The sequence below is a fragment of the Strix uralensis genome, chromosome 19 (assembly GCF_047716275.1).
Source record: "Strix uralensis isolate ZFMK-TIS-50842 chromosome 19, bStrUra1, whole genome shotgun sequence".
NCBI lineage: Eukaryota > Metazoa > Chordata > Aves > Strigiformes > Strigidae > Strix > Strix uralensis.
In genome coordinates, this window is record NC_133990.1 from 12,940,192 (window position 1) to 12,967,389 (window position 27,198).

Below are 27,198 nucleotides of genomic sequence, written 5' to 3' on the forward strand. Positions count from 1 at the left end.
GTAAGCATGCTCAAAACTCATGAAACTAAGTTAGCATACAGCAGTCTCCAGTGCAAAATTACTCCAATAAATGACTTGCGTGAAAGAACCTAATATCACCTTAGAAGACTTAAAATTTCATTTGCCAAGTAGGCACTTTCAGACCTACACTATGCAAAGCTTGGCCCAAATCCAGGCAACTCCATGCACTTCCAGTTCTTCTGAAGAAGAGGATACTTAAGTGCTAACTCTGCAGGTGGTTAAATCTCAGTCCTCACGATGCTCCCCAGCAAACAGCCACACAGAGGTTAAGGCCATTAAATGTTAAATGTTCCTAGCCAACAGGCAGTCTTCGTGTTTTGTTGCCTTAGGTTGGAAATGGAATCTTGACCAATAATTATTAACTTTCTGCCTTCAAACTTCTGGGCTTGCCACATTAACAGAAGCTTAAAAAAAAGTTAATCTGTCCAAGAACAGACAAATTCACAATTCTGACAAGAATGCTGCCTCCCCTACAGACCTGCGCAATAGAGGCATGAAGCAACAATAGAAAACACTTAGAAATAGTGAAGCAACAATAGAAAATACTTATACAACTGTCTCCATGCCACAAATTTCACCCATTTCTCAAAAATACAACACCCAGAGAGGAAATAGCATTATCTCAGACAGCACGAGCCATCAGTGAAAAGATCCCAAGCATGAAGAAGCCTTGCAGACCTGGAGTTTGTGCACTGCTTCCCACTGGTCAAGTCTCAGAAGAGTTCTCCAGAGGACCTCTTTAAAAAATATAATAAAAAAAATATTCCTGCCTAACCTAGTTGAGCAATCTCATTTTTCCTCCTCTCCTTCATACCCCTTCCTTCTCTCAACACTAATGCTTAATCCCACAGCGTACAGTTGTTTGCTTATTTCTCAGAACATGGATCCAGCCTTTCACTCAGAAGAAACAGCACAAGATGTCCATGCCTGCACATCAAGATGGTTTGAGAACTATGAAGATGAACCACTCTGCTTGCTGTACTCCTTTCTCCCACCACACCGAGCAATTCATTCTCCTAAACACCAGCATTAAAGGACTTGTATATGGCATACTACCTGACAAATCTCTATTGTAAAACAAAAGAGAGATGAACATGGAACTAAGTTCATTAAATACCCTATTTTAACAGCACAGTGTACTAGGAAGCATAGAACACACAGCATTTTCTATCTTCAAAGTACACTGCTAAAACTCAGAACTAAAAGACCATACAAGATCTTTCTTTACAGAATACGTACTCCTCTTGAAGAGCTGATTAACTCTGTTTCTGTAAATCCACAGACAGGATGCTTGAGTAGATACCTAAGGATACAAACACCTATGTCAAGGCCTCACACATACATAATGAAGGCTAATGCTATCTTTTGAACAACATACTTCAAGAGAATTAGTTCACATAAGTACCACTTTTCTCATATGAAGACTGCTTTTGCACTACGTTGTTGTGAATGTGGTAATTTTCATATAAAACTGCAGACTGTATTTTCTTAACAAAACTTTGGTGAGCCAGACCCAGTACAGCTACAAAAAGCTATAGCTGTAAGAGCTGCAGATGTCACAGGGCGAGACTACTCACTGGGAGCAAGCCTTCATGTCAGCTTAGCTTTGTAAAACTCGGAAAGAGTTTAAAAGAGCTGAAAAACATTAATAATCAGAGAGGCACTTAGAATAAAACTTTTTTCTGCACACAAAAACTAGTGGAGAATTAAACTGCAGGAATCAAGCCTAAGAAAAATCTTGAACTGCTCTCCATCAAATTCTCTTTTAAGTCTCTCCTTTGTCATGATGCCCTAAAAAAGCTTAATAATTGTATTATTAATGTGCTGAAATCATTGTCTGTTCATATTGTCTCACCATTTCCTTCATTTAGTCATCTGTTGTCTCTTGAAATATAAGCTCTTTAGACAAGAGAGCATCTTTGCAATCATTGTACAGCACACTGGAAAATGCAAAGTGTTTCATGAATACGGTTCCTATACGTCACGTGCCAGTGCAAAAAAAGTTGTTTTCCCCAGAAACATAACAAAGTTTAAAAATACAATGAACGACTTACTTGCTTATTACCTGGAATTTTAAAATCTGACAAATGTGTTGCCCTACAAGTAGCCTGGGAGTTACTTTTATGCTTGTCATTTCTCCTCTATAACTGCTGTAGAATCACAAGATAATTTATGTTGAAAGAGACCTCTGGACCTAGTCTGGTGCAACCTCTTGCTAAAAACAGAGTCAACTTCTAGCCTTCTATCAAGGAGAGGGCACCAGGAATAAGGTCAGTTGCATGCAGCGTTGCAAGTTTGGTTCTGACCCTCAGAGATCTTGGGCCATCAATGCGAGAGGGTCTATCAAAGCTCAGGCAACTCTGTATGGAAGGTTTTCTTTGAACAGGTCTCTCGCTACCTAGCAGGCACAAAGCCAACACTGCCCTAGCTCCCTCATTGGCCCCTTAAGTGCTGCATTCTTCAGCTGTCCTGACACCCGGTATTGTTCACTGTTCTACCATCCTCCACCTTGAAATCGCAGCACATCCTTTCTAGTGTCCACTTTACATTACCTGGAATAAGAAAAGTCATTGCTCATCCCCATTATTGGGAACATGTGACATCCTTATGCACTTCCAGAATTTGTTTCTACTCCAAATACATTACATTTCTAATACCAAGTACACACTGATGAAGGCTCACAGTATTAACTCTTATCTTTATTTCTCTAATCTCTAAGCCTACATTATGCTCTTATTTTCCAACATACATTGTCATCTGATTGTTTCATTTAGGGCAGTAAGGGCTTCTAGAACACGATGCCTTTATTCAAGGGTAAGCATTTTAGAGTACACTGAATTAACATTACTACTTACTGTGGACATCTGATACCACAATTCCTAGCTTACCAAAGGAAAAGAATAAAAATTCAGAGATCTGAGGGACTTTTTCAAGCTCCAAGACTGTGTTTAAGACCAGAATTTACTTACGCTCCTCCTCATTCTTTTGAAACCTACAATTTATCCTAATAAATGGCCTTTATTTTTCTTCAGCTCCTGGGCAGGTACCAGTTACCCTCTGCGCACTCAGCACCACAATTTACTCATCCCATGGGCTGTACAGGCTAAAGCCTGGTCTTTGATGTCACACAGAGAACCAGACAGGGGAACAACAGCACATGAAACATACCCTTATGTATGTTCACTGCCATGCTTGTGACTGCTCACCTGCACATTCACACAATATAAGGTTGGTGGCCTACAAGAGAAATCTTCTGATTTCATCTAATGGATTTGGTTGAGTTCGCACAGAAAGGTGAGGTTAGAGCAGCACAATCCCCAAATCTATCAAGTAAGCAGCTGTTTGAACACAACAAGGCATCTTCAGTCCTCTAGCTACATGATTTTAAATTCATTTCAGTTACAATAACCTTTTATTTACTAGATAAGTTTCTCTATCTCCCATTACTTTGTTTACACATCTACCGCAACAGGGATATTACTGGTGTTATACATTGTCTTGGTTTCCTGCTCCACATTCTTTACTTTGTAAAACAGCTGTCTTAGAAGTTCTTTAGTTAGAAACAACTAAGCATTTGCTATTAATATTTGAAACTACTAAGTGTTGTTTTCATGCAAAAATAAGTATTCCATTAATATATGTACTTTACTGGGCTGCATCCTTCCTCAAGTTGTCACTTGGGATTTCATTAACTTATTTCCTTTCCTGAAATAAAAGCAATATAGGTCATTTAAAGAAGTTCTTTGTATAGACCAAAATCAAAGTTCAAAAGCGAAGTACTCAGCTTACCAATACAATTCACAGCGGATACCATACCCCAGAAGAGTCCAGTATAAGATGTCTCTGAGCACAGAATTACCTTTTTGGTCTTTTGTTCAAGAGAGAAAGCGCCTTACCCTGCCCCTGCCTTAGAATCGCTACCTCAAACCTCAGCACCTGCTGGGAGTATTACTGTGCCACCCACAATAGAGCAGCTTGTTGGATCAGCTTTGCAATCAATCAAAACAGTAACCTCTCATATACCATAAAAGAACATGATGTCAGAGTTTAAAAGTTAATTCTAACATCAAAAACATTAGTTCACTTCCTTTTGCTTAAGTTAAAGTACTTTTACCTCTAATTTAGCACATACTCAATTCAGAGAAAATTGAAATGGGGTACTCACACTGCCTGAGTTTTATTCGGAGTTTAGGAATATGAAGTTATTTTAAATTTTTTTAAAAAGTGCTACAGCTTCTTGTAAAAAAATACGCCCCTGAGACTGTGAGTCTGCCTTGTTTTTCCCGAGTTATGCAGGCAAGATCATCTTGAAAGAAGAGTTGTGTGAAGACTGAGGAGTATGACAAAGCATCTTAACAGAAGGTAATCTTACATCACTGAAGTCTCATGCTGATTTATCTTACAGTTACAATACTAAAGTTACATACAAAAGTTTAAATTAAACTCGGCTGTATACTTAACTCCCTTAAATTATGGGCAGGAGTGCCTTAAGACATTTCCTGACAGATACAAATCACCAAGAAGTTGAGCACGGACGTTCAGAAGGAACTTTAGCACATGCTGAAGAGACACAGTAAACAGATTTAGACACTGAACTGCAATAGAGAGGTAAAATACAAATGACACTGAGAATTAAAAGAGAAGCAGAAACTAAGAGCCGACACCTAGGACAACAGAGACGGAAACAATTTTAGGAGACAGAACACCTCTCGCCTTTGATACTAAAAGCCAACTGGAAATCCTCCCCCCAGTTCCAGCAAGAATAAACGTTACCGCTGTTTCCTCCGCTGCTTGTTTTTAAGGGATCACTTCTACTTCAGCAGTGCTCCTGCCAAACTGCATACCCGACTTCAGCCAAACCTTTATCTCAGTTACACTGATGGAAGGAGGAAGTAACTCCATCCCGCCGAGCCAAATACACCCTGCAGCCAGCCCCGCCGGCCCAGGCACGGCTCACCCGGCGGCAGCCGCCCCGCAGCCCCCGGGGTCCCCGCGGGCCGGCCCGACAGCAGCGCCCGCCGGCCCCTCACGGCCGCCATCAGCCCCCGGCCGGCCCTCGGGGCGCCCCGGGAGCCGCCTCCCGCCCTCCCCGCCCTAGGCCCGGCCCGGCCCGGCCCGCCTCCGCCTCCCTCCTCCGCCGGACGCCCCTTTCCTGCCGGCCCCCAGCACCCGCCGAGACCGGCGGAGCCCGCCCGGCTCCCGCGCCTCACGCCGGGCGCTGCGGCGGCGCTTCCCGCCCCGGCGGGTGCGGCGAGAAAGGCGGGCGCTGCCCGGAGCGGGCCGAGGCGGCGCGGCGGGGCCCGCCCTGCCTCGCTCACCTTACCCGCGGCTCATGGCACTGCCCGGCGCGGCCCCGGCGTCCCCCGGCCCGCGCCTCCAGCGCCGCGCCGGGCGGCAGCAGGGGGAGGAGAGGCGGCGGGGCTGCCCGGCGCCGCCAATCCGGGCCCCGCGGTGGGCCGGGCCTGCCCGAGCCGCCGCAGCGCCGGCCGGAGGGGCGGGGCGGGGCGCGGGCCCGTCGCGGGCGGGGTGAGGCGGGCCGAGGCCTGGCCGGGCGCGGGGGAACGGCGGCGGGAGCGGGGCAGGGAGGGGACGGCCGGGGGGTCGCCCCGGGAGGGAGGAAGCGCCCCTTCCCCTCAGGCGGGCCGCCGCTGCCAAAGTTTCAGGCAGCCGGTGAGAGGTGACGCAAGGAAACGCCTCCCCAAAACGAGGAGCCCCTCGGGGAGACAGCGGCCGGCACAGCGACTGGGAAATCCCGTCCTCGCCCGGTCACTTGGAGAACCGGAGCCCCGGTGGAAACGGGGGTGGGTTTGCGGGGCCGTGGACAGCGCGGGCCGTGCTCCGCCGCCGGTGGTGGTGTTAAACCGCCGCGTTCCGGGGTTCTGTGCTGACCACATTTACAAGCAGGCAGTTCCAGGAAACGCTGCGTTTGGTTGGGGTTTGTCTTGTCAACTCTTGTGTATTGGTTTTGCAGGTAAATGTTTGCTGCTGTCATCTCTGAGTAAATCGTTTCGTAGAAGGAGCTGCTGCCTGCAGGAAATGTAGGTGCAAGTACACAAAATAAAGCACTTTGGTATCGAGACCTACACAAATGGCCAAAAACCAGCTGTTACCCAGACAGCTAGGCAGTTAACCTAGGAAACATACTGTGTCGGAGGTCGTTTTATTTACTCTTCATATTTCCCAATTTGAAGCAGACTGAGAAAAATCAGTTAAAAGGTTGTATTCTTAGTAATGTCTCATGCAATATATTACAGCCTTACCAATGCTTTCACCCCTCGCTTAATTGCTCTTGCTTCTGAAGACAGCTAATAATGAGATTACAACATCTACACTGGGTCACACTGATGTCAGCCTTAGCTACCCAGGTTTCTTTAGGCTACCCCATGCATTAATTTAGCTGTGTCAGTTCACTTCTCTTTGCAACAACAATTTCTGTTTGATTTAAAACACGAAGAATCCTACGAGATCTTTCAGACTCTCCTTATTTCATACCAGTGTTCAAATTTATGATGCTTTATGAGTGATAAGGCAAGTTATTTACTAGCCAACATTTAGTGGGATATGTGAGCAGAATTCATATTGCTCCAAACTAGCTAACGCAAGGAGTTAAATATACAATATTAATTTTCAAATAGTTTACTATCTGATCTACGGCTGTAGCTCAGCCAAGGTTTGGGGTCCTGTTACATTAGGCATTATATATACGGTAGGTAGTAGGTTTTGCAGTGTAGTTCAAAAGTAGGTGCAGGTAGCACTCATCCTGCTTTTCTGTTTACATTTCAGGGATAGTTCAGTGCTCGGGGAAGTGAATTATCACCAGGCATCTTTGAGTTCTTTAAGGCCCTTAGTAGCTGTTTTTAAAACCAGGATTCCTGCATGTAATTGTAAAACCAGAGGTACCAGGAGTGCTCAGCACCTGGAAAAATTTGCTTCAGTGCGGAAAGGACTGAGCTCATCAAATGGAGGGCCAGATCCTTCAAGCTGTTGGATGTCCGAGCAGTAAACTCAGCAGTCTTAAGTCTCCCTGAGTTGAAGGAACCCAGCAAAAGACTGCATTGTGTGAGCATCACTGCATCACCTTTATTCGTTCTGCAGTCTTTTTTAAATTAAAAAGACAACATTATATTTTAAATATACGTACAAGTGTATACAATCATCTAGGACAGGTTTCTTTTCATAGCCATCATTGTATATAGGCAGACCTTTGAAACATTATACAAAGCTGATGTTAATGTTTCCAAAGTCTGAAGATAAGATAATGGTTGTTTCTTAACAACAGGTTTTCCCTGCAGGTACAGAGACTATGGCTGAAACTATTACTGACAGGTTGGTTTTAGCTGGGTGAAACTATAAACAATTCACTAGAATTTCCAAAGCTTTTTCTGCCCTCTATTTGCACCCAGCTTAGGCAACATATGGCCTAAAAGACCTGACCTCAAGAGAAATATTTTTGCACCTGAAATCAGGTGCTCAGAAGAGGCTTCTTCCACAGAGTGATACATGCTGAGCAAAGGCTGGAGCCAGCCACTGGGAAAAACTAGGCACAAGCTGTGTCTGACCAGGTTACCTGCCTCTGCGCTTCATAGTGTATATGGCCCCTTAGGAATCCTCTTCTAAAGGCAAGTCCCGGTCAGATGGAAGAGGGGAAAAAGGACAAATCTCTGAATTTTTGAACCATTCAGTGCTGTAAGAGTAAATCCTTTTGTTGGATAATTTATATTCCACCCATCCTACAAAAAGACAAGAGAATAAAGTAATGCTTACTATTTTTAATATTTCGGTATCCTGTGTATAAATATGACATCATTCTGAGAAACAACAGGCCTGCAGGTTCTAGAAATAGGTATCTATAGCCAGGAGCTGCTTTTGAAAAAAATTACTTTAATCTTTTGGAATATGTGAGGGAGACATTTAAATGCCTTTTAAAAGCAGTGCTTGAGCAGGCTGTAAAATAAGTAATATTTATCTCCCAGAGCTACTGTGAGGCTCAGTTCATTTCTCTATAATGTCCCATCAGAATTTCACAGCTCAGGACATTTTAAAGCTTGTACTTTTGTGAGAAAAGAATATTACATGAGATTTGGGTTTCCACATGGTTTTCACAAATCTCTCATTGCCATCAGATCTCCTGGGGAAGACCTGAGAACTGCAGGAGAGGCTTGCTCGCAATTTTATGCTGAGAAGCTTTAAAACGAATGAGGCAGCAGCTGTGCCTGAGCATGTGAATCCTGGCGTACATGGTTTATTTGTATGTGTGAGAACAGCTTTACTGTTATTTTGTTTGTTTGTTATCCGTACAATATTAAACACAATGGAAAGAGGCTTAGCACAGAAAAAACAAACAGGCCCCCCCAGCCCACTCAATGTGTACAGCAACCCAGCAAGCACTTGCAAGGCCAAGGCTTCCCAGTAGGCTTCAGCTGGTTCTGACTATGGGTACGGAGAAGAGCATGAGCTTCCCGAATGCCACACTCCGTCCACAGTGCTTGTGTGCCTATCTCCTGCTTCTCAAACACTGAAACGATAGCATCCTCAGCTCTTCCCAATTCCCTCCCTGCCTAATGGCTTCACTGTTGCCTGTGGACCTGAACTCTCTAAGTCGTAAATCTGCCCACCTTGGCCTCCAACCCACCGATCCCAGCCTCCGAGCAGCAGTGCTGCTGCCTGGCTTTTCGCTGGCACAGAGGAGCACAGCCAGGTCACGTCCTCCTCCAAGAGCCTCCCCAGGCAGCTCTCCCAGCCTTGCTCCAGCTCTGCTTCTGAAATTCCCCAGGGACCTGCAGACACTCTGAGCTCTTGTTGCTTCCTGTGCACATCAAGTCCTTGCACACACTCAGAGAAGACACATTTTCAGAGCCAGAGGAGGTTCTAACTTCCACCTATCTCCCTGCAACTGTGGGCTGATGTACTGGTAGAAGGGCAACGACAAAGACCTCTCTCATGGCTGCCAGGAGGTCAAGTGGATTCACAGGACAGGCTAACACAAGGTCAGAGGGGCATGCAGAGCTAGAACCGTGCTGCTGAGGTGATGCCCACAAGCAGACCTGTTCCCAAGGAAAGTGCTTTGCAGTGCAGCCTAGGTCAAACACTTTGAATGCTGTGAATTTGCACTGGTTTCTCTCAGGCCTTCAAAACCTTGTTGATGCTTCTCACATAGGCTAATCTCCCCCCTGACACTGAATCCAGACAGGGAAAATGGCTGGTGCATACCTATAGCAGTGATGCCATCCATCTCTGGGGAAGAGGTGAGTCCATGTGCTGTGCAGAATAGCCACGTGCATACTGCCAAAGTCACATGAAGGTTGCAGGAGCTGGTATCTGTATTTCAGTGTACCTGGCAAATGCACAAAACTCTAAAAGCCTGAAATTTGATCTGCACATGATGGAGAAGTCAATACCCCTCCCTCCGCAGAGACCTTTGTGAGTTAGAATATATGCTGTCTGAGTGCTGGAGTACTTCAGAGTGCAACTGTGACAAAATACAAAGCTGGGGGACGGTATAGGGGATACAGTGGCACTATTCTACATTTTGTCTGCGCAGGCATTACTCCAGAAGTCCTTGACAATAATATCAGATGCTACAGACAATTTTCTATTAATCAGGAAACGCAAAGCACAAAATAAACAGCATGTGTCCTGACCTTTTAGCTGCCAAATCATTCACCTATTTTAACTCTACAAGTAAATTTAGTACTCCTGATACAGAACAGCTGAAGCTACGTATTTAAACCAGGCACATACACTGCAACTTTTCCAAATGCACAGCTCTACCACAGGAACCTTAACACCAGCCAGCAGTACTCTTCTACTCTTGCCTGGACAGAGGCTACGGTTCTACACTGATGTGCTTAATTTAAATGGTTAGTAAAGGGAAAAGAGCACTGACTATAGACTAGAGATGAACAGCAACCTTCAGATCCAGAACTCCAAATCAATTGTCCAATATTCAGGAGGAGCTGGGCCCATAATGTTTTTTGCAGGGGGAGAAGCAGAACATATGGTCAGGTCATCTATGATGATTTTATTGTCCCTTGTCTTCACAGGGAAAGTCAGAAAAATTAATCTGAATTAATGACAAGTGTGACTTGAAAGTGGTTAGGGAAGTTACACTGGAGTCCTGTATGAGTGCTGTTACTCAGAATTAAAGTGGCATTCATTTGATTTAGCTTTCTTCAGTTTCAGAGTGAATTACACTAAATCAGATTAATGCCACTTAATTCTGAATATGAATATCTGCATAGGGTTTAATAGAATTTAACTAATCTATTTTAAAAGATAATTCAGGTAAGGTTTCCTGAGTGGCCCCTTCGAGGAAAGACTCACATCAATAGACTTAATGCGAATTGTTCCTGGATTGTGTTGGCGTGAGGTCAGAACATCAACACTATCATAAAAATAGCGACATCTTGCTCAAATGTCTTTGTTCTGAGAGCAGTAACATCTGATCCGGAGCTGAATGTATAACTGGTAAAATGGAATCAGAAATGGCAGCATGAAGTGAATCCTTAGTTACCACAGAGGGATAAAACACTGAAGAGACTTTGGTTTCTCCAGCTGAGATAGAGAACTGGCATAGATGGACCCCTGGGCAGGGCATTTCTCATGTTCTGAAGGTGTAAACATCATTGTGGCCCATATCCACGTAATGTAGAACAACCCCAAATGTCCATGCCAGTCAGTCCAGCATTTTGGAATAAAATAGGGGTGAGATCTTCTTTTAAATGGGGCAAGTTAGAGACTGAGCTTTGCTGAGGAGATTGGGCTTAAACAATGAGAACACGAAAGTGCAGTTACGTCCCGGAACAAACAAGAGCACGGCTTTGAAACCAAACACAGGACTGCTATTTTCCCATGTTAAAGAACTGCCTCTGACAGAGCATTCAGTACTTGTCCATTCACACAAAATAATCACAGCCAAAATTCAATCCTTCCTTTCTGTCTCTACAACCAACTAAACACCAGTGACAGCTCCGTCCTGGCCCATTTCTCTAACAGATTTGGACCCAGCCTCTGAAGCAAAATGTTCTCAGTGCCTCCACAACTGAATTCTTGTTCACCTCCAAAGAGCAGTTCTGAACAGGACTTTCAGAGACTGTACTAGAGAGCAGAGTAGCCTCTTAGCTCAGACATCTGAGGTAGATGTCTAACGCGAGGCACTGAGAATATTCCGCTCAGCTTCACTTTGTAATTTTAGTGACCTGGTGCATAATCCAGTCTCCAACCTGCCCAGCTGCCCTGACCCTTCTGCTCAGCTCCCACAGTCATCTTACATTGCTGCCTACTGCAAGTAGCATCACACTGTGCAGGGCAACATCTGGCTCCATACGACCTTGGGGTTTTTTCATATATAGGAGCGGTTCCCTGTTGTTCAAGAGTGAGTCATGTCTTGTTCAGAGTATCATTAAATCTTTTAATTAAACATTGCTCAGTATTCTATCCAACCCGAATCCCTGAGTCAAAATTTCAAGTGCTGATAGATGCTGTAATATATTTTTCCCATAAATCCAGTGAGATATACTAAGGAATCTGATAAGTAAATGCACAGTCTGCTCTGGAAAAAAAAGTAAACTAAACATAGTCATACCTTATACTTTTAGAACATCAAATCCAGATTCCAGGCAATATTAAAACCTTCCAGATTTGAGTGAGACTCACCAGTCAATACTGCCTTCTACTGCATCTAGACAGAATTAATCTTGATATTCAAAGCCTTCCAAAACTCTTCATGTTTTAAAAATAGTGAAATGTATTTCTTTTGAAGTATGGGCTAGTTACAGCTATTTAGGAACATCCTACTCAACTCTGATGGATCTTGAAACTCCCCTGGGGATGGTTTAGATGTCGGTGTTCATTCATTAACAAATTGGAAACTGTCCAGGGCGATATTGCAAGAAAACACACGATTTCCAGGCTTTCTGTTTCCTCCTTTCTTAAACAGGACTTTCTGTGCAGTTCTCTACAAATAAACCCAAGGTTAAATATGATTAGTAGGGCAAGGAATGCAGAGAAATTCAACCCAGTATTAGCAATGCATACTGCTTATTGGTCAACAGCGTATTTCTCTCTAATGGTAAGGGAAGCATATAGTAAAAACTTCACTTTGGCAGCAAGAATCTCATCTCGCCCCAATTCCATCACATATTCCTGTTCCTCGTCACTGACAATAAGTGTGCAAAGGTCTTACTCTTCATCAGCAAAGACACATGCTGAGTATCTAACCCTAATGTCATCCAGACACAGGGTTCAGGCAAAAGTTTATGACCCCAACAGGTTTAGCATTGCCTTTCATTGCATATTCTTTTGTATAAGAAACAACAAGCTCTGGTATAGAAGCAAGCAGCTGAAACAGGAACAGTCACCCTAAGAAAGAAGACAAAAGGGCAAACCCAGAGGAGAAGCTAATGCATTCAGGGTTTCTCCCAACTGAAATGTTGGTCTTTGAAGATGCAGGGAGGAAGGTAGTGCTTGGAGCAGCTGTGTGCTCCTATGGTCTGGCAGGAGCAGCCTTCTCTCAAAACCAGGCAGAACCAGATAAACTCTACAAGAACAACCTTGAAGAAAAAAAAGCTGGTGGAGTGCTTCTGGATAAAGTGCTGGCTGAAAGGACTGAAATTGCATGCAGAGAAAGTGTCTCCTATTGTCTGATTCTGCCTCTGTTCAAGGAAACAGAATTTTGTACTTTCTTTGCAAATAAAAGAGCTGCATCAAAGTCCCGGGTGATCAATTTTGTCTGCTATTAGAAACAATCCACCAGGCCTAAAACCCTTTAAGTGCTTTTGGTCAAAGACAGGGAATAAAAGCTCCATTCATTTCCTCATGGAAAGGCAAGAACTTCATCCCTTTGACTGCAACTGCACAGAGCTTGAAAAGTCAAGGATGCATGAAGCGTGATTGCTATGACTTATGAATTGCAGAACAGGGGACATGTGCTGTGGATGTGATGACTGCTGACACTCCTTTGCCCTCAACCTTGTCTTTCACTGACATAAGTACAAAGGAGGTGTAAAGCAGCCACCAAGTCAAACTAGTGCCCTGGTGGAAACAACTCCAGCAATTAGGACAATCAGTTGGTGTGAGCACACAGCCCTATCCATGTTTGTATGCAATGAAGAAAACACAAATGTGACCTTTGTCACACAGTCAGTGCACTAATTAGTGTGTCAGAGATAATAACCATTAAACATGAAAATCTGACCTATATAAGCTACAAAAGAGGAAAAGGCAGCAATTTACTTAAGTCTCTGTTATACTGTTAATGATTATAAGGTGAAAAACTAGACCATAATGCAGGAAACTTGTAATTAAAAAGCATCAATTATCGTTTTCTCCTTGTAGGGGACATTAGTCAGGTCCGCTTTCCACAGTCCCATTCAGTATACAGATAGACGCGTAGGGCTGTGTGATTCATCCTGGAAGAATCAGAAAGAAATCAAGTCAGTGGGAAAAGATCAGCTTAAAAAAAAGAAAAACGAAAGGAAAAGGAAATAACTATAGTTAAAGAAAACCCTTTCAGCATTCCTTGTTTGACAAAGCACAGGTGTGTGTCAGGGTTGTTTTCTAATAGGGCAGCCTTGCCTCCCTCCAGCAATGACTAAACTGGATTTAAGCAGCGTACACAATGTTCTGAGGTTTCAGGGCTGAGCCAGCTAATACTTTCAGTCATGCTGAACATACCATCCTTCTGTAGAGATCAACTAGTCCCTGAGGTCCCTGGGAGGAACATGAATCTCTCTTCATAAGTCTGCATATTTCCCCTCTCTGCTCCCTTAAGGTCTCTGACTTCCAGCCAGGGAGGACAGATTGTCTAGAGGCAGTTACAGGCTCAGCAACCACAGGTGGAACCAGTTTTTCAAGAGTGCCAACGCATGCTGTAAGTACATTTAGATTTGTTATTCCAGCCCTGAGGAATACCCTGAGTCAGGGCTGAGCTCTGTTCACCGAATTTGTCTGGAAATTGCAGCCAGGGAGGTCTCACTCCTGTTGTCTTTGTCTATATGCAGGCAGTTCCAGGAGTCCAGGGAAGTACAAAATGCTAAATTCTCATCTGGAGGCCACAGCTCAAGTGGCAGTGGCCACATGTAGTGAGAGTTATAGGAGTATCAGGCATGGCTGGTCTAACTTGCTTGTGAGATGTAATGGCCAAAGCAATTGAAGCAATAACAGGCCTTCTAGTCCTGATCACCTGACTGGGTGATATGGACACAATTGGTGGCTAGAAAATTTAATTTATCATTTTGCATGCAAGGACTGCATTTAGACACACTTGGCTTTACCTCATTTCAGCTCTGCCATGGATCACACTGCAGAATCACAGCTCATCTCTAGCCCCCTCTGAGCTTTTGCCTCATAACAGCTTTTGCAGCTTTTGGCATTCCTAGATAAGAATGGCTTGCTCTTTAAAGCTCCTGTTCCTTTAGTGATCACAAAGTTGAAACAAAAATATAAACACCAACTCAAACAGTAATAAAATCAAAACTGAGTTTTGCATTATGGAGACCGAGATTTTCATTATTACTATGCTTTAAATAATTTAAAATTATGCAAAAGCAATCTATATTTCCTATTGACAATCTCATGTTAATTTAATAACCTGGGTGGCGGTAGTTTTCATTAATTGACTTACACTCTGACCGCATCTTAATAGACTTGACATTTTTTTCTTCCATTAGACCCACAGCCTATAATCAAGCAGGGATGCCAAGTTCACCCCTTCCAGTAATACTGTGACTCAGCCCACTTAAGACAAACCCTGATCTTTGTCCCACTGATGTCAACCTCTCTGTCCCCTCCACTCCTGAGGCACACCAGCAGTGCTCATTTTCACTGCCTTGGAAGCACTTATCCCCAGAGCAGAGAGTTCCCTAAGGAAAAGCTGGGGCTGGAAAGTGGTGATTGCACCTGGGACAGGACATATTTCCACAACTTACTGCTGGCAGGAGCCTGAACTACCCCAGAAGTTCCCACTAGTGAACAGCCTGGGTGGGTGGTGAGAGCCTCAGGGGAGTTCAGCCATTTGACACGGATTACTTCCGAGAAGACAGCAGTCAGTCAGGGATGTCTGGCAGCTCTGAACAATATGAAGTTCACAGGCGAGACTTTTCTGCCCTTGTAGCACTGTCTCATTGATTTGCAAAGCGAAACCATGTCAGTTGCAGTGGAGACTTGGCTCTGCCTGTAGTGAAAAAATGAATAAACAAAAAGCCAGTGCAGAGGATTTAAAGCCAAGCTCTCCCTGTGCAAGTGTTGATAAGTGCTTTGTGGAAACAGGTTATTTCAGCAGTCACAGTTCCTGTGCTAGCACTGAACAGGGTTTGGATTATGCCTGCTAAATAACGGTGTAACATCGTGTTCTGTTTTGAAGACACACACTCCCAGGGTCGCCATCGTAGTCTGTTAGAGCCCCTGTATATCAGACAGCTCCTCAGAGTCTCATGACTACATGGCCCGTACAGGACTAACGCACTGACAGCAGCAGTTGAACCTACTGTCTTCTCGGAACAATGGTGCTGTTACCTGCAAAAGTGCTTTTTATTAACAGGTATATTTTCTACTTCTCCTAGTGGTCACAGGACACGCGGATGTTTGGGACAAGCCACCTCCACAGCACTGACTGTGCCGCAGCACATTGCCCAGAGCATCGCCAACACCGTGAAGTGCGGAGCCCTTAAGGTGACTGCACTGATGGGTTGTTACTTCCCAAACCTTCCACAGTCTGGGGGAGCTCTCTCCCTCAGCCCTGCCCACCCCACTCTTTCATCCTCTTTATTTTCACTTTCTTTCTTCCCTGTAATAAGCCTTCATTCCAAGATCTCCTTTTATCTCCTGAGTAAAACATTAAATCAAAAAGACAACTACAGAAAAATCAGGGCAGTAACCAGAGGACAGCGAACTGTCACACTGATAACTTTTGGGTTTTATTCAGTGAAAAAACTGTTGCATTTTCACTGCCCCAAAAGAGGGCTAGTGATTTCATCTAGCACTCCTACACATTCAGGATTACACAGAAAGATATTACTAATTTCTTAATTTCAGAGCCAGATTCTATCTTTACCATAAGTAATAGTTTATTTGTGCAATTACTCCTCAAACAATACCTTTTGGATCTGAATTCCTCCTAACCTTGGGAATGTGGTAAGACCCAGGATATGGTGTAAGGTCCATTTCTAAGCACCGTCACAGCTTCACACACAGTTCAATGCTACTGCAGATCCCAGGTTGACCAGGGCATATTCCAAGTGCCTTTACAGTGGCTGCCTAGACCTTTGCTGATTTGTGCTAAATCTTTCATTTCAGCTTCATGCTGTTATTCTGTTTTCTGTCATCAGACTTTGCAGGTGACTCCCTCCCTGAGGAAACTGTGATTTCTTTTGCTATTAAATTTAAAATTTAATTACAGTGATTATTTCCTGCAATGGTGAGAATTTTTTCAGCCTTCCCACTCAGCATGTCTGTGGCTGGTAAGAAAACAAAGTACCTGGATAAATATAAATGCTCTCGCATTTAATTGAAGCTTCCCACGCAAGCCATATTCTCATGATTGCTAGACTCTCTAAGCTTTTTTTAATGGGAGCACCTGTGATTTAGAGTGAAGCATTTCAAAGCATGAAGACAATAAACCCCATTCTTTCTGATTCTTTAGACGTGACAACTTGCTTATTACCTCCCAAATAACAGTAAAACTGATGTTTATTCTGCTTGGTGAAAGACCGGTGAAGTCTATTGAGAAAGGCCTTGAAATTCTAAATATCACAGTGTGCTAGCATTTTAAATCTGTACTGATTCTTTATTACTTTCAGTTTGATTTGTAGTTTAATTGGTGGGGTGTTTTTTTCATTTGATACCTCTGTTTTTTTCTCCAGCTTTCTTTTCCCTGTACCTGTCCTCTTTCTCACCAGGGAACGGCTGTAGCCAATGTGACAGCATTACTTCCCTTGTCCCCAAAAGCTAGGGGCTTATGATGCAAGACGGCTTAGTGATGAATTGCAACATGAACTTGAACCGACCCAAGCTCACAAAGGAGCAGTCAGAACAAGCACACAACACCCCAGAAAAGTAAATAAACTTTGGGGTTTATTCACCCACCGATGAGCAGGATATGTACTCTGCACAGAAGTAGTGCCCCAGCATTTACAAACGGTTCACTAACCTATGCGAGAGGGAAACAAGTCACGGCTGGTAGGTTTACACTGCATTTTGAAAACTGTTCTTTAAGAGTGGCAGAGGTCCAGAGGAAGAGATCGTACCGCTGCAGGAATAAAAGTCATAAGGCTCAGTTTACTCCATGCACGTAGACGTGAAAAAGTTAGAACCCGGCGCAGAGAGCGGGCGCGGCGCTCAGCCCTCCCCGCACCCGCGCACCCTGCCCGCCCCCCGGGGCTATCCCGGGCGGGGACCGCCGCGGAGGCAGGAGGGACCGGTCGCCACCCCTGCAGGTCGGTTGCCACCAGGGGTCAGCACCGGCCCAAGCCGGGGGCTGGCAGCGGCCGGCGCCGGGGGGCTCGGCCCGGCGCCGGGCGCGGTCCCTCCCGCCCGGGGCACCGGTGACCCCGAGGGAGGGACGGACAGACGGCTCGGCGGCTCTGCCAGGCAGGTTCCAGCACAAACCAGACAGACGTCATCATCGATTTTTCCACGAAAGGGCACGCAGAAATATACTTACGTTAGACAAGAAAATAAGCAGCTGCTAGTTTGGCGGAAATGAAAAAAAATTAACAGTGGCAAGGAAGAAGAGCCTGTTGATTTAAAGCATTTCTGCATCTCATCCCTAAAGCCTCCGCTCTGCAATGGTAAAAATATTATAAAGTTAACCAAGGCAGCAGGGCGGGTAAGCCTTTCTGAAGGTGCTTAGTGCCAGCGGGGTGCGGGGCGGTCAGTGGAACTGCTCAGACAAGGCATGCCATGCCACAAAGGGCCTGGGGCTGTTCTGTCCCACTTGTCTTCTCAAAAAGTAAATATTTGGCTACACACCTCATTTTATATTGGTTGAGCTCAACTTGGTGACAACATAGAAATCTGAAATTTTTTTAGTTGTTTTTCAATAACGTATTGTTTGATCTCTAATCTGAGCTTTAATCTGTTTCAGTAACAGATTCAAGATTTATTTCCCAAATGTTTCCAGTGGGACAATGTGGTCTGTTTGGCATCCACAAGACATACTCATAAGAGGACATTTGGACTCCTTGTGTAGCTGTTTACTTCATGGGCCCATTCACCTTGTCTTCACTGGAGAAGTCTGCCGATCTAACCTCCCATATTTTAAAATATTTTTGGCATATCTGTAAGACAAAACAGAAGTGCTCAAGGCAGTGCACAGCACTCTAAGTTAAAGTGGACAGATCAGATATGCTTCAGTATGGCAAACATCTTTTATTATAGACTAAATCCAAAATAGTTTAGGATTATTCCAGCCAAGAGACAAGCTGAAACAGATCAATGAATTGTCCCACTGCTGCTCCATCACGCCCAGATGACATTCTGAAACGTCCCAGAAACCAGGGCTTTCCTGAGCTGTGCCAGGGACTGCGGAAAGGTTTGTGGAGGAACTGTTGCCTTTGTAATTTAACAAAAGAGTTATGTGAATGCAAGCACTCTTGTGCTCAACTCTTAAACCAATTTAGTGCATTTAACTGCTGCTAAACTGGTTCATGACACCAGATCTAAGTGCCTGGAATCACTTGTTGCAGAGATTACATCTTCCATATGTAAATTTATACAGTGGTTCATATGGTTCATCACTAATAAAAAAATTTACAGGTATTCATTTGCAAGTGGTCACTAATACGAACATGCAAGATCCCATGACAAGTTCAATTCAGAGTTTCTTTATTAAAATACCTTTTCACATTCCTTATACTAATGCGTTTGTACGGACACTCATGGGATGCTAGAAAGAACATGTCAACAGAAGAGTGCTGTGAAGTCAGTCATTTATGAAAGGCTTATGATACAAACAACATTTGCGTAGGGAACAATAAATTAGAGATATTAGCCAGTCACTGGAGCTTGAAAATTTAAACGTATGGAATGAGGATATAAAACCCTTTTGTATTTCTTGCTGGTTTCGTGCCTTTGATGCAATGATTAAAGCAGTAACTACGTATGTATATACAAATCCATGTCCTCTCTTTCACTATTTTCTAATTAAAATGGTCCAGATCTTGTAGTAATTTAATTTGCAGCAAGAAAAGGAGGGCAATTGCAATATCAAAGACCCGCTGGTTAAGGGGTTGGGGATAGTACTGTTTCTGTTCTGTTTTGTGTTCTTTTTTTAAACTAATGCAGCCGAGATAAACACGGTCTGCAAAGGTTAGATCCAGGTCCAAACTGGGTCCATGTTAGTGGTTTATCATACTATAGAGTAAAAGGATAGATATGGAGGTCCATACTGGACAAACTGGACACAAGTACGACTTCAGATCTCTCCTAAAATCAAAGGAATAAGCATTATACATAACAGGATTTTCAGGTACAAACTCACTGACCTGGGTGTAGTATATCCACCCACTCAAGACCTATATTCTGCATCATCCAAAATAACTGTGATGGGCAATCATTCCTCGAAGAACCATCACACCAAACTAACCAACAAGCATCAGAACTTTTAAAGGGGAAAAGCAATTTAGCAAAGAATAAAGAATATTTGTGCCTCTACTGGTAGAAGCACTTGGTAAAGTACTGAATCTCTGAACAGTTATTCAAGTTTTTCGAGAGCCCAGAGCTCGCTCTTCCGTTAGGCCCTCATTGCAGTGGAGCATCCAGGTGAGCTATAAATTAGCTGGCTCCAAGGCTGGTGGCAGTCCAGCTGCTGCAGCACAGGGAGTTCAGCACAAGCTGCAAGATCATGTCAAAGTACACACATGGCTGGCCAAGCTGTGCTGAGCTCTGTTCTGCCACAGCAGTGTTACTGATAACCAAGTTAGCTAGTTTAAAGCAAGCTTAAATATTTCTACATCCTACTGGCATCACAGTAATTACTGCACTGTAGAAATCTATTTCCTCAGCTGTCGCTTCCCCTTTTATTTCCTCAGAACATGATGAACTGGAGGCAAGAAAGGCAAAATTGCATTAGCAAGAGAAATTAAAGATGAGAACCTAGGTCAGTGGTTTCTAGAACCACTTTCCTATGAGAATTTTTATCTGTAATTTTTTCCATTAAATGCTTTAAGAACATCTCTATTGTTCCCTGTAAGGAAATAAACTTTGAAAAGAAGAGCCTGTCAAACTCATAAATAAGTGCTGCAGAGCTTTTGAAACATTTGCAACATCTTCCATCTTGGTTTGTTTTCTTCCAGCTGATCTTTGAGATGACTGTTCTAAGTAGCATCAGGATGCCCTTGTATTCTCTGTTGGCAACAAGAGCAAAAAAGAAAAAAAAAAAGTTATGAGTATAAATGTCCCCCTGCCCTCTCCTGTCTTTTTCGATCAATACAAAAACTTTAAATATAGTAACGTATTCCTTAAAGCACTGTACAATGAGCTAATAAATACTCACAGTTCCCTGGGGAGATATTAGTATTATCTTCATCAGATTAAAAAGGAAGTAAGACAGTGGGAGATTTAGGTTAACAATTACAGGCTAGACTGCAGTACTGTTAATCACCAACATCTGCAACCGGGCGCTTACTGATAAAAGTTGGATTCTTAAGGGAACTGCTGGCACTGAACAAATCTGAAAGCCAGATCCCTTTTTTAGTAGCAGATGCTCAGCTGCCATAATTAGGCCCCCATCTTCAGTCCCACAAGAATAAAAACCTTTTCCTAAGAAGCACCTGGGTATCTCAACAGTGACCAATGCAGCGTTCAACTTTTAGACACCGTGTTTCTACAGGAGCCTGCTCCTTTGAACAGGTCATCTTCAGAACACAGCAGGGGCACCGAAACCTGGCACGGAGAACCACAAAAGGCAGCGTGCAGATAGAGGCCTCCTCGACGCCAGCCAATGGGAAGGGGCAAAGCGAGATCCCAGACTTCATTGTCTTTACATCATATGACAGAAATAATTCTGTCCACTGAGGATTCACAACTGTCAAGTCTTTCCTGACAGCAGTTGCCAAAGCAAGTCTTTCTCCCACAAATACCTGCTAAGAGTACATGGTGGCCTCTAACCTAATAGTTTAGTCTGTCAGCACCGAGGCGCCTATTCCTTTTGTGGACTTACCCCCAAAGGATTTGCCCCATGAGTCAGAGGCAGGAATTCCTGGTTTATAATTCAATGTTTATTTCAGAGTATCACCTTGTTCTTCATATCCTGACTGCCTGAAATCCCCCCCCAATTTTAAATGGACACATCCTTCATCTTCATTTCCTGTCTGGAACTATTGTGCCATGTTACTGTGCACAGTTAAACACATGCCAGGTCCCCCTTCGGAGCTGGCTATGTTGTGCTGGCAATGTCAGCAATTCCTTCACCACTGAAAATTTACAAAATACTTTTGGGATCACTTGACTAAGATGAGAAAGGAGCTAAAAAACCCCAGAGATTTCTCCAAATAGACTTAAATTGTACAGGTTTCTGTCTCAGAGGGTACATTCTGAGGTTGAACAAATAGGCAGCTAAAAGTACACTATGTCCTGCCTGAGGCTGCCAGTCCTCATGTACGCCTAGGACAGAATCAAACAAACAAGCAAACATACACATCTAAGAGGTAATAGGGGAGGAGGAGGTATGAAGTCAGAACGTACCGCTGAGGTAAATTTGACACAATACCAATTAGTATTTGGCGAAGTGGGTATCTCATTGTTAAGATATTTCCTTCAATATGTTTTCAGAAACTGGGACCATTAAATAACTTAGAAAGATTGCCAGCTCTGATTTCAGGAAGGAAACCTCCTCCCAGTTCCTCTCTAAGTAATTCATTTCTTTTGCAAATGCTTCCTATGGATGGCATTTAAGATACAAATTTCTGAAACAGAGGAGAAAGAGGGAAGCAACCCCCAACCCAAAACTTTAGGTTAATTTCTAAATTACCTAAAAGTCCAAGACATCCAGGTTCAAGGTACTCTGGACTGCAAATCAGTCAGAATTTGTACTGCAATTGGGCCTTTATGCAATTCAAATAATTCAAACTTTAACTGATTGTTTTTATAATGCACCACCTTTCTTGACATAATACAAACACATTCAATGCCTGTGTGTAACACAACACATTGTCAGTACACAGTGTTTACTAAAGCCCTGAGCAAAATTTTGTAATGGTCTCTCAGTGAAGATGTAGCAAAGTTCCTAAATTTCCATGCTGGATTATATTTATTCTGACAGAAACTATGTAGAGACAAATGCACAAAGCAGGACTAGCACTCATTAAAATGATTTGCTTCATCTTTCTTTTCCACAGTGCAGTACTTGGTTTTGCCTGTGACTTCTGGAAGATCAATGCAGAACTGAATAAGTTAACAGAGTTTATCTGAGGAGTGGAACCCACATTGTTATTTGAATTTAGAGAGTGAAAAGGACAGCAGGATCTGTTGTCAAGTCTCCACCATCATTACCGAAACAAAAAGGTTGCATGTCCTCCTGTCTCTAAAAACATAGCTCTCAGCAAAACATCATTCTCTCTGCTGTGGTGCCCTTTGTCCCACACTTCTGGAATACCTATTACTTCCTAAACAGAGCCAAATTCTTCAAGTTTTTTTGACAGGTCTCTGTAGCTATGTAATCCATCTGGTATTTTCATGTGACTGAGATACCAGCTGACCAGCCTAGCTTCTGAAGGCCTCCTTTCGCTAACAAAATAAGGGAGTAGCAGATCGAAAGCAACTTCACCTCTAAGCCAAACACTTCATCTGGCTATAAAGAAGCAGAACAGCTGGGGAGGAAGTTTAAGCCACTTGATCACTATATAAGGAGCATTTTCCTTTTCATGAGTAGGATCAACAACTCCTCATTTGGACCAAAGCTCTGAGGTACCTGAGAGTTAAGCATTGTGTGAAAATGAGCTACAGAAAAAACTAGTTACAAGAAAATAATGATAGAAAGCACATTAGTAGCACCCCGCCTCTTCTGTACTCATCTATGTTGCCTGTAAAGTGCTGAGAGGAAAATAGGGGGGATGGAAAATCTATAAAGAAATTTATCTGTCCAGTCCAACTTTAGGTCACTTATCTGAAGAGTTCAAAAGAGGGATGGTGCTGCTTTTTGTCACAAGCTTTATTGGAAATAGAAGTGGGAATTTCTGAAGCAGAAGATGGGGATCTGTTTTTTTGCTATGTCCTTTAAAGCACTAATAATTCAAAAAAAGAAATAGTTACTATGTTAAGTACACGAACAGTATCTAAGGAGAGGACAATGTCACAGATGTGAACTGAGTAAGGCTACTTCTAGGAAAACTCAAGTAAGATGTGCAAGTGTTATACAGTTGACTTTTGTTTGGGGTGTTTATGAAAATGTGATTAGTTTTACAGAGTATCTAGTTTATTACTTTCCTACTGTTAACAGGAGTTTGTTTAGACAACACAAAGAAAACACTGCCCTCAGCTGACACTTTTCTCCCTTGAATCCAACATTACTTCATAGATTGTCTGGTTTAGCAAGCTTTAATAGCCCAATTAATTATGGTGAAAGTGATTTACATGGGGTAGTCAGTGCATTTTCACTGAAGCAGTCTCATTATACTTCCATGGAAAGATTTCTTACTCACTTTTGGCCACAGGAAAAGAAAACAAAAAAATCTTCATAAAACTTTAGTCTTTCATCCAATATCCATTATAAATTATGTAGGGTGTGGAAAAAAAGAGGCAAAACCTGCTCCCTGAGCTTACACCAGATGTCTATCACAGCCACACTTGACCATTTTTCTTTTTGTGTCGGACAGGGACAAATTTCCTTCTGCGTGATTCTCCAAGGAATGCTTGGTATAACCCAGAGGAGGGCTCAGCTCAATTTATTTTTAGAAAATTGAGAGCAAAGAATAAAAACAAACCTTTAAACTAAGAGAGACAATGATACTATAAACCCTATTGGCCTGTTAATATATGTCTGTTTATTGTAACACAATCTGTGACCTTCAGTGCACTGCCAGTGTCTGTAAATAATACAATGGGCTGCTTCTTATCCCATGGGGATGTGAGTGCTGATGGAGCCTTTCAAAACTCAAATGGATGCCATAAGCTGACGTAGACTGTGCTATTGTGATTCTTATTTATGAGTCTCTCTATTTTTCTTTTTAAGTACAAGTTTGAAAGTCACAAACTGGATGGCAGAAAAAACACCTAGTCTGAGTGGTTTGAGCTTGAATTAGATACTTTATCTAACATTCTTAAAAGTACTCCTGAAATGTAAGTTCCCTGCCCCTTAGATCTCTTGAAAGCAGAGCAACAGCTCATTCAAGACAAGTATTTTTTTTTTAAAAAAACCCCGTATTTTTTCACTTGCTTCTTAGCCCTATAAAGCTGTTCACCACCTACAGAACCTTCACAAAACTCCTCATTGTTTAGCTAAGACCCTCCACATATGGATGGTAATATTCTCACCTCTTGGTTAGAGCAGCGTAACTGTGACATAGCTATGTACTCTGAGGTAAAACATTGCTTGCCTTTAAAATTTCTTACAAAGTCTCAGTTTTCACCACCAGCCTTTGAGTCATCCCACTTGCTATACCAGTGGATGAAAATGAAGCCAGAAGGAAACAGTGGCAGACAGTGAATAGAAGTGACTTTTGCGAGTTCAGGTGATCAGCCATTCCCCCTTAGTTTAACTCTTCATTTCACATCTTAGGAAGGACCTCACTTCTCTGGATATTCCAATCACAGAATGTACGTGTGTGCACGTGAGCAGGCACACCTCGAGGAGATTCACCGGCACTAAAAACCCTACAGATTTTACAGATGGGACTGGAAAAACAGCTCTGTCCCTAGTGATACATTAACCAGTTTAGGAGATTTTCATATGCAAATCTTGAGTGCCTCCGGTCCATCAGGAACCTGAAGCAAGCAGCAACCATCCCCAACTTTGTGCCATTCTGTCAGCATAAATATTTGTGACACATATCCAAAGCTGTGCAGGTGTTCAACACAAATTCTTGAAAGATCATTATTTGCATCTACCTCCTGTACCAGCACTACCAAATACCAGTCAGTTCCATGGACTTTTAAAGCTGACCATTCTATAAATGTAGTACTGAAAGCCCGATTAGTAAGAATATATATGAAGGGATTGCCCAGTAGCTGTCCAATAAAGGTCCTGAACAACAAATAAATAATTAAAACATAGCAACACTTGAACACTATCTCACTAGATACACAATAATCTCAATCCAATTTCCCTATATTTAACTGCTTGCATAAAATGTATACTTACAGAATGCCTGTTTTCCACAGAATCTGCAAAATAAAATATGTCTAAATTATGAAATAGCACATTGCAGAGTGATTAGTTCTATGTTCCAGAAAATACACTTTTATGTTTAATATAACTTCTTTTGTTCACCTTGCAATGATGTAAAATTGCTACCTATAACTAAGGTTCAAGCTCCAGCCCTAAGAAGTATCCAGGCACTATCTTAATTCAAGAACATGGGTGGGACCAGACATTTCAAAGACCATGTTGAACAGTACATGTTTGACAGCTTTCCTGGTTATGGTTTAGAGCAGAAGTCTCTACTGAGAGCACAAGCTGTTACTGGACAAAAGAGTCTTCCTTTTAGAGGCAAGTTCTCATGAGCATTATACTTCCTCTTCCAATTCCTTGCCAGGAAAATAACGTACTGCAGAAATCCGGTATAGGATACAACTTTCAGAGCCAAATAAGATCCTGCAAAGACACCTGAAATTTTATTAATAAAAAGATGCTTGTTCCCAGTGAAAGCCTGAGAACCAGCAGGCTCTTTCTATTTACGTTCAGTGAACTTTAGATCTTAGGCTTTTTTTTTAAAAAAAAAGTGGATTTAGCTATTCAGAAATTTCACAGAATACCTTCAAATACTAAACAATAAATATTTCTTTGCCCTCTGAAAGTAAGACATGAGGAAAGCAACTCTGCTTTTAGAGTAAGACTTCAAGTCTTGTTAAAAGTGCTCTTTTGTATGGTCTGTTAAGATATTTCACATGTGACAAAAGTGTGTGCTGAATCTTGAAGGGTATTTTCTTGGAAACCATATCAAATTCAGTGGAAAGAGATTGAGTCAAGGAAATAGCTCAAAGGAAAATGCCCAAAGCAGAGGGTTTGGACTAGGGCTCTAGGTTAATCTTGCCAGTATTTTTTCTATAAATGTGGGGTAGTCTCTGCATCTGTGTTTTTTTCTAAGTATGTATTTTCTAAATAGCAAATAATAACATCTGTCCTCCTATAGGCAGAACACTTATGTAAATTTTGAAAAGTTCTCTGAAGTCATTACATGAAGGATATTATGAAAAGTACTATTACCATAAACAGACCTTAATAAAGGTCTTTTAGAAACTCCCTTGCTAGCCAGCAGAAGTAATGAGGAAACTGAACAAAAGTGAATCTAACTTTGCAGATAACAATGCTAAGGTGTCTTTTTCTCTCTCCTTTATGATTACATCTGTGTATATTTGCGGTGCAGTTAAGCTCATACAGTTTCTACCATCCAAATTTTTATTACATTAGGATTGTGATTCTGCTTCACTGAAAGCAGCACCATGAACACAATATACAATCAGGCTGCAATTCCTGAAACACAGAGAAACTATATGAATGTCGCTGTCATTGTACACTATGAGTTTTCTCCAAGACAGTTCTACCCAGAACTTTTAGCCTAGGAAAAGGATTCAAAACTGAAGTGACTACAGCACCTTATACCAGTGCATAAACTTAATTTCAGTATAAAATTTATCTTAATGTCTGGCAAGATTGATCCCTATATGTTTAGCCAGTTTAATAAGAAATAAAATAAAAAGTTATATGAGAAATACATAAAAGCTTTTTGTGTCCTGAAACCTGACAGAAGTGGACAAAAACACTGCTGACCCAGTGCTACATCAAAGCTTGACTTTAAGTGGACAAAACTATATGTAAGGTTTATGAAGTGAAGTATTGACAAGCTGTAGTTTAGTGCTCTGTCACAATGTATTGTGCTTACAGGAAGGAGGAAATGAGAAATTTTGTATAAATTCCAAACTTCAAACAACGGGATGTTTGCTACCCCAAAGCTACTAGGTCACAGTAACAGATATCCCGCCTTGTTATCTGTCACCCAGATTCAAAATAGTGTGACTTTCTAG

At 42.5% G+C, this 27,198-nt stretch overlaps 2 protein-coding genes and 1 long non-coding RNA gene across 14 annotated transcripts in view; 1 reads left to right on the forward strand and 2 right to left on the reverse strand.

Moving 5' to 3' along the window:
- The window catches only part of TEX2 (testis expressed 2), a 65,299-nt gene extending 50,338 nt beyond the window's left edge, over positions 1–14,961 (reverse strand). The window contains exons 1-2 of one of the 5 annotated variants that reach the window (XM_074889166.1): positions 3,666–3,695; positions 1,261–1,324 (exon numbers count right to left, since the gene is read on the reverse strand). In XM_074889166.1, coding sequence (XP_074745267.1) covers positions 1,261–1,324; positions 3,666–3,680 — 79 coding nt within the window. In that variant the 5' untranslated portion in view covers positions 3,681–3,695. Of the gene's footprint in view, positions 1–1,260; positions 1,325–3,665; positions 3,696–4,794; positions 5,012–5,339; positions 5,451–14,948 lie in introns of those variants that run through there. The other 4 variants (XM_074889172.1, XM_074889171.1, XM_074889169.1 and 1 more) reach the window with 4 other exon arrangements.
- Positions 13,712–18,775, forward strand: LOC141952120 (uncharacterized). The gene is made up of 3 exons (XR_012631553.1): positions 13,712–13,891; positions 15,582–15,690; positions 16,917–18,775. It is a non-coding gene; the product is annotated as an uncharacterized LOC141952120 (long non-coding RNA).
- A 51-nt stretch (positions 18,776–18,826) lies between these two features.
- The window catches only part of PECAM1 (platelet and endothelial cell adhesion molecule 1), a 40,571-nt gene continuing 32,199 nt past the window's right edge, over positions 18,827–27,198 (reverse strand). For 4 of the 8 annotated variants that reach the window (XM_074889174.1, XM_074889177.1, XM_074889176.1 and 1 more), the window contains 2 exons: positions 25,316–25,338; positions 18,827–20,363 (listed from right to left, as the gene is read on the reverse strand). In XM_074889174.1, coding sequence (XP_074745275.1) covers positions 20,334–20,363; positions 25,316–25,338 — 53 coding nt within the window. In that variant the 3' untranslated portion in view covers positions 18,827–20,333. The remainder of the gene's footprint in view (positions 20,364–25,315; positions 25,339–27,198) is intronic. The other 4 variants (XM_074889175.1, XM_074889179.1, XM_074889178.1 and 1 more) reach the window with 1 other exon arrangement.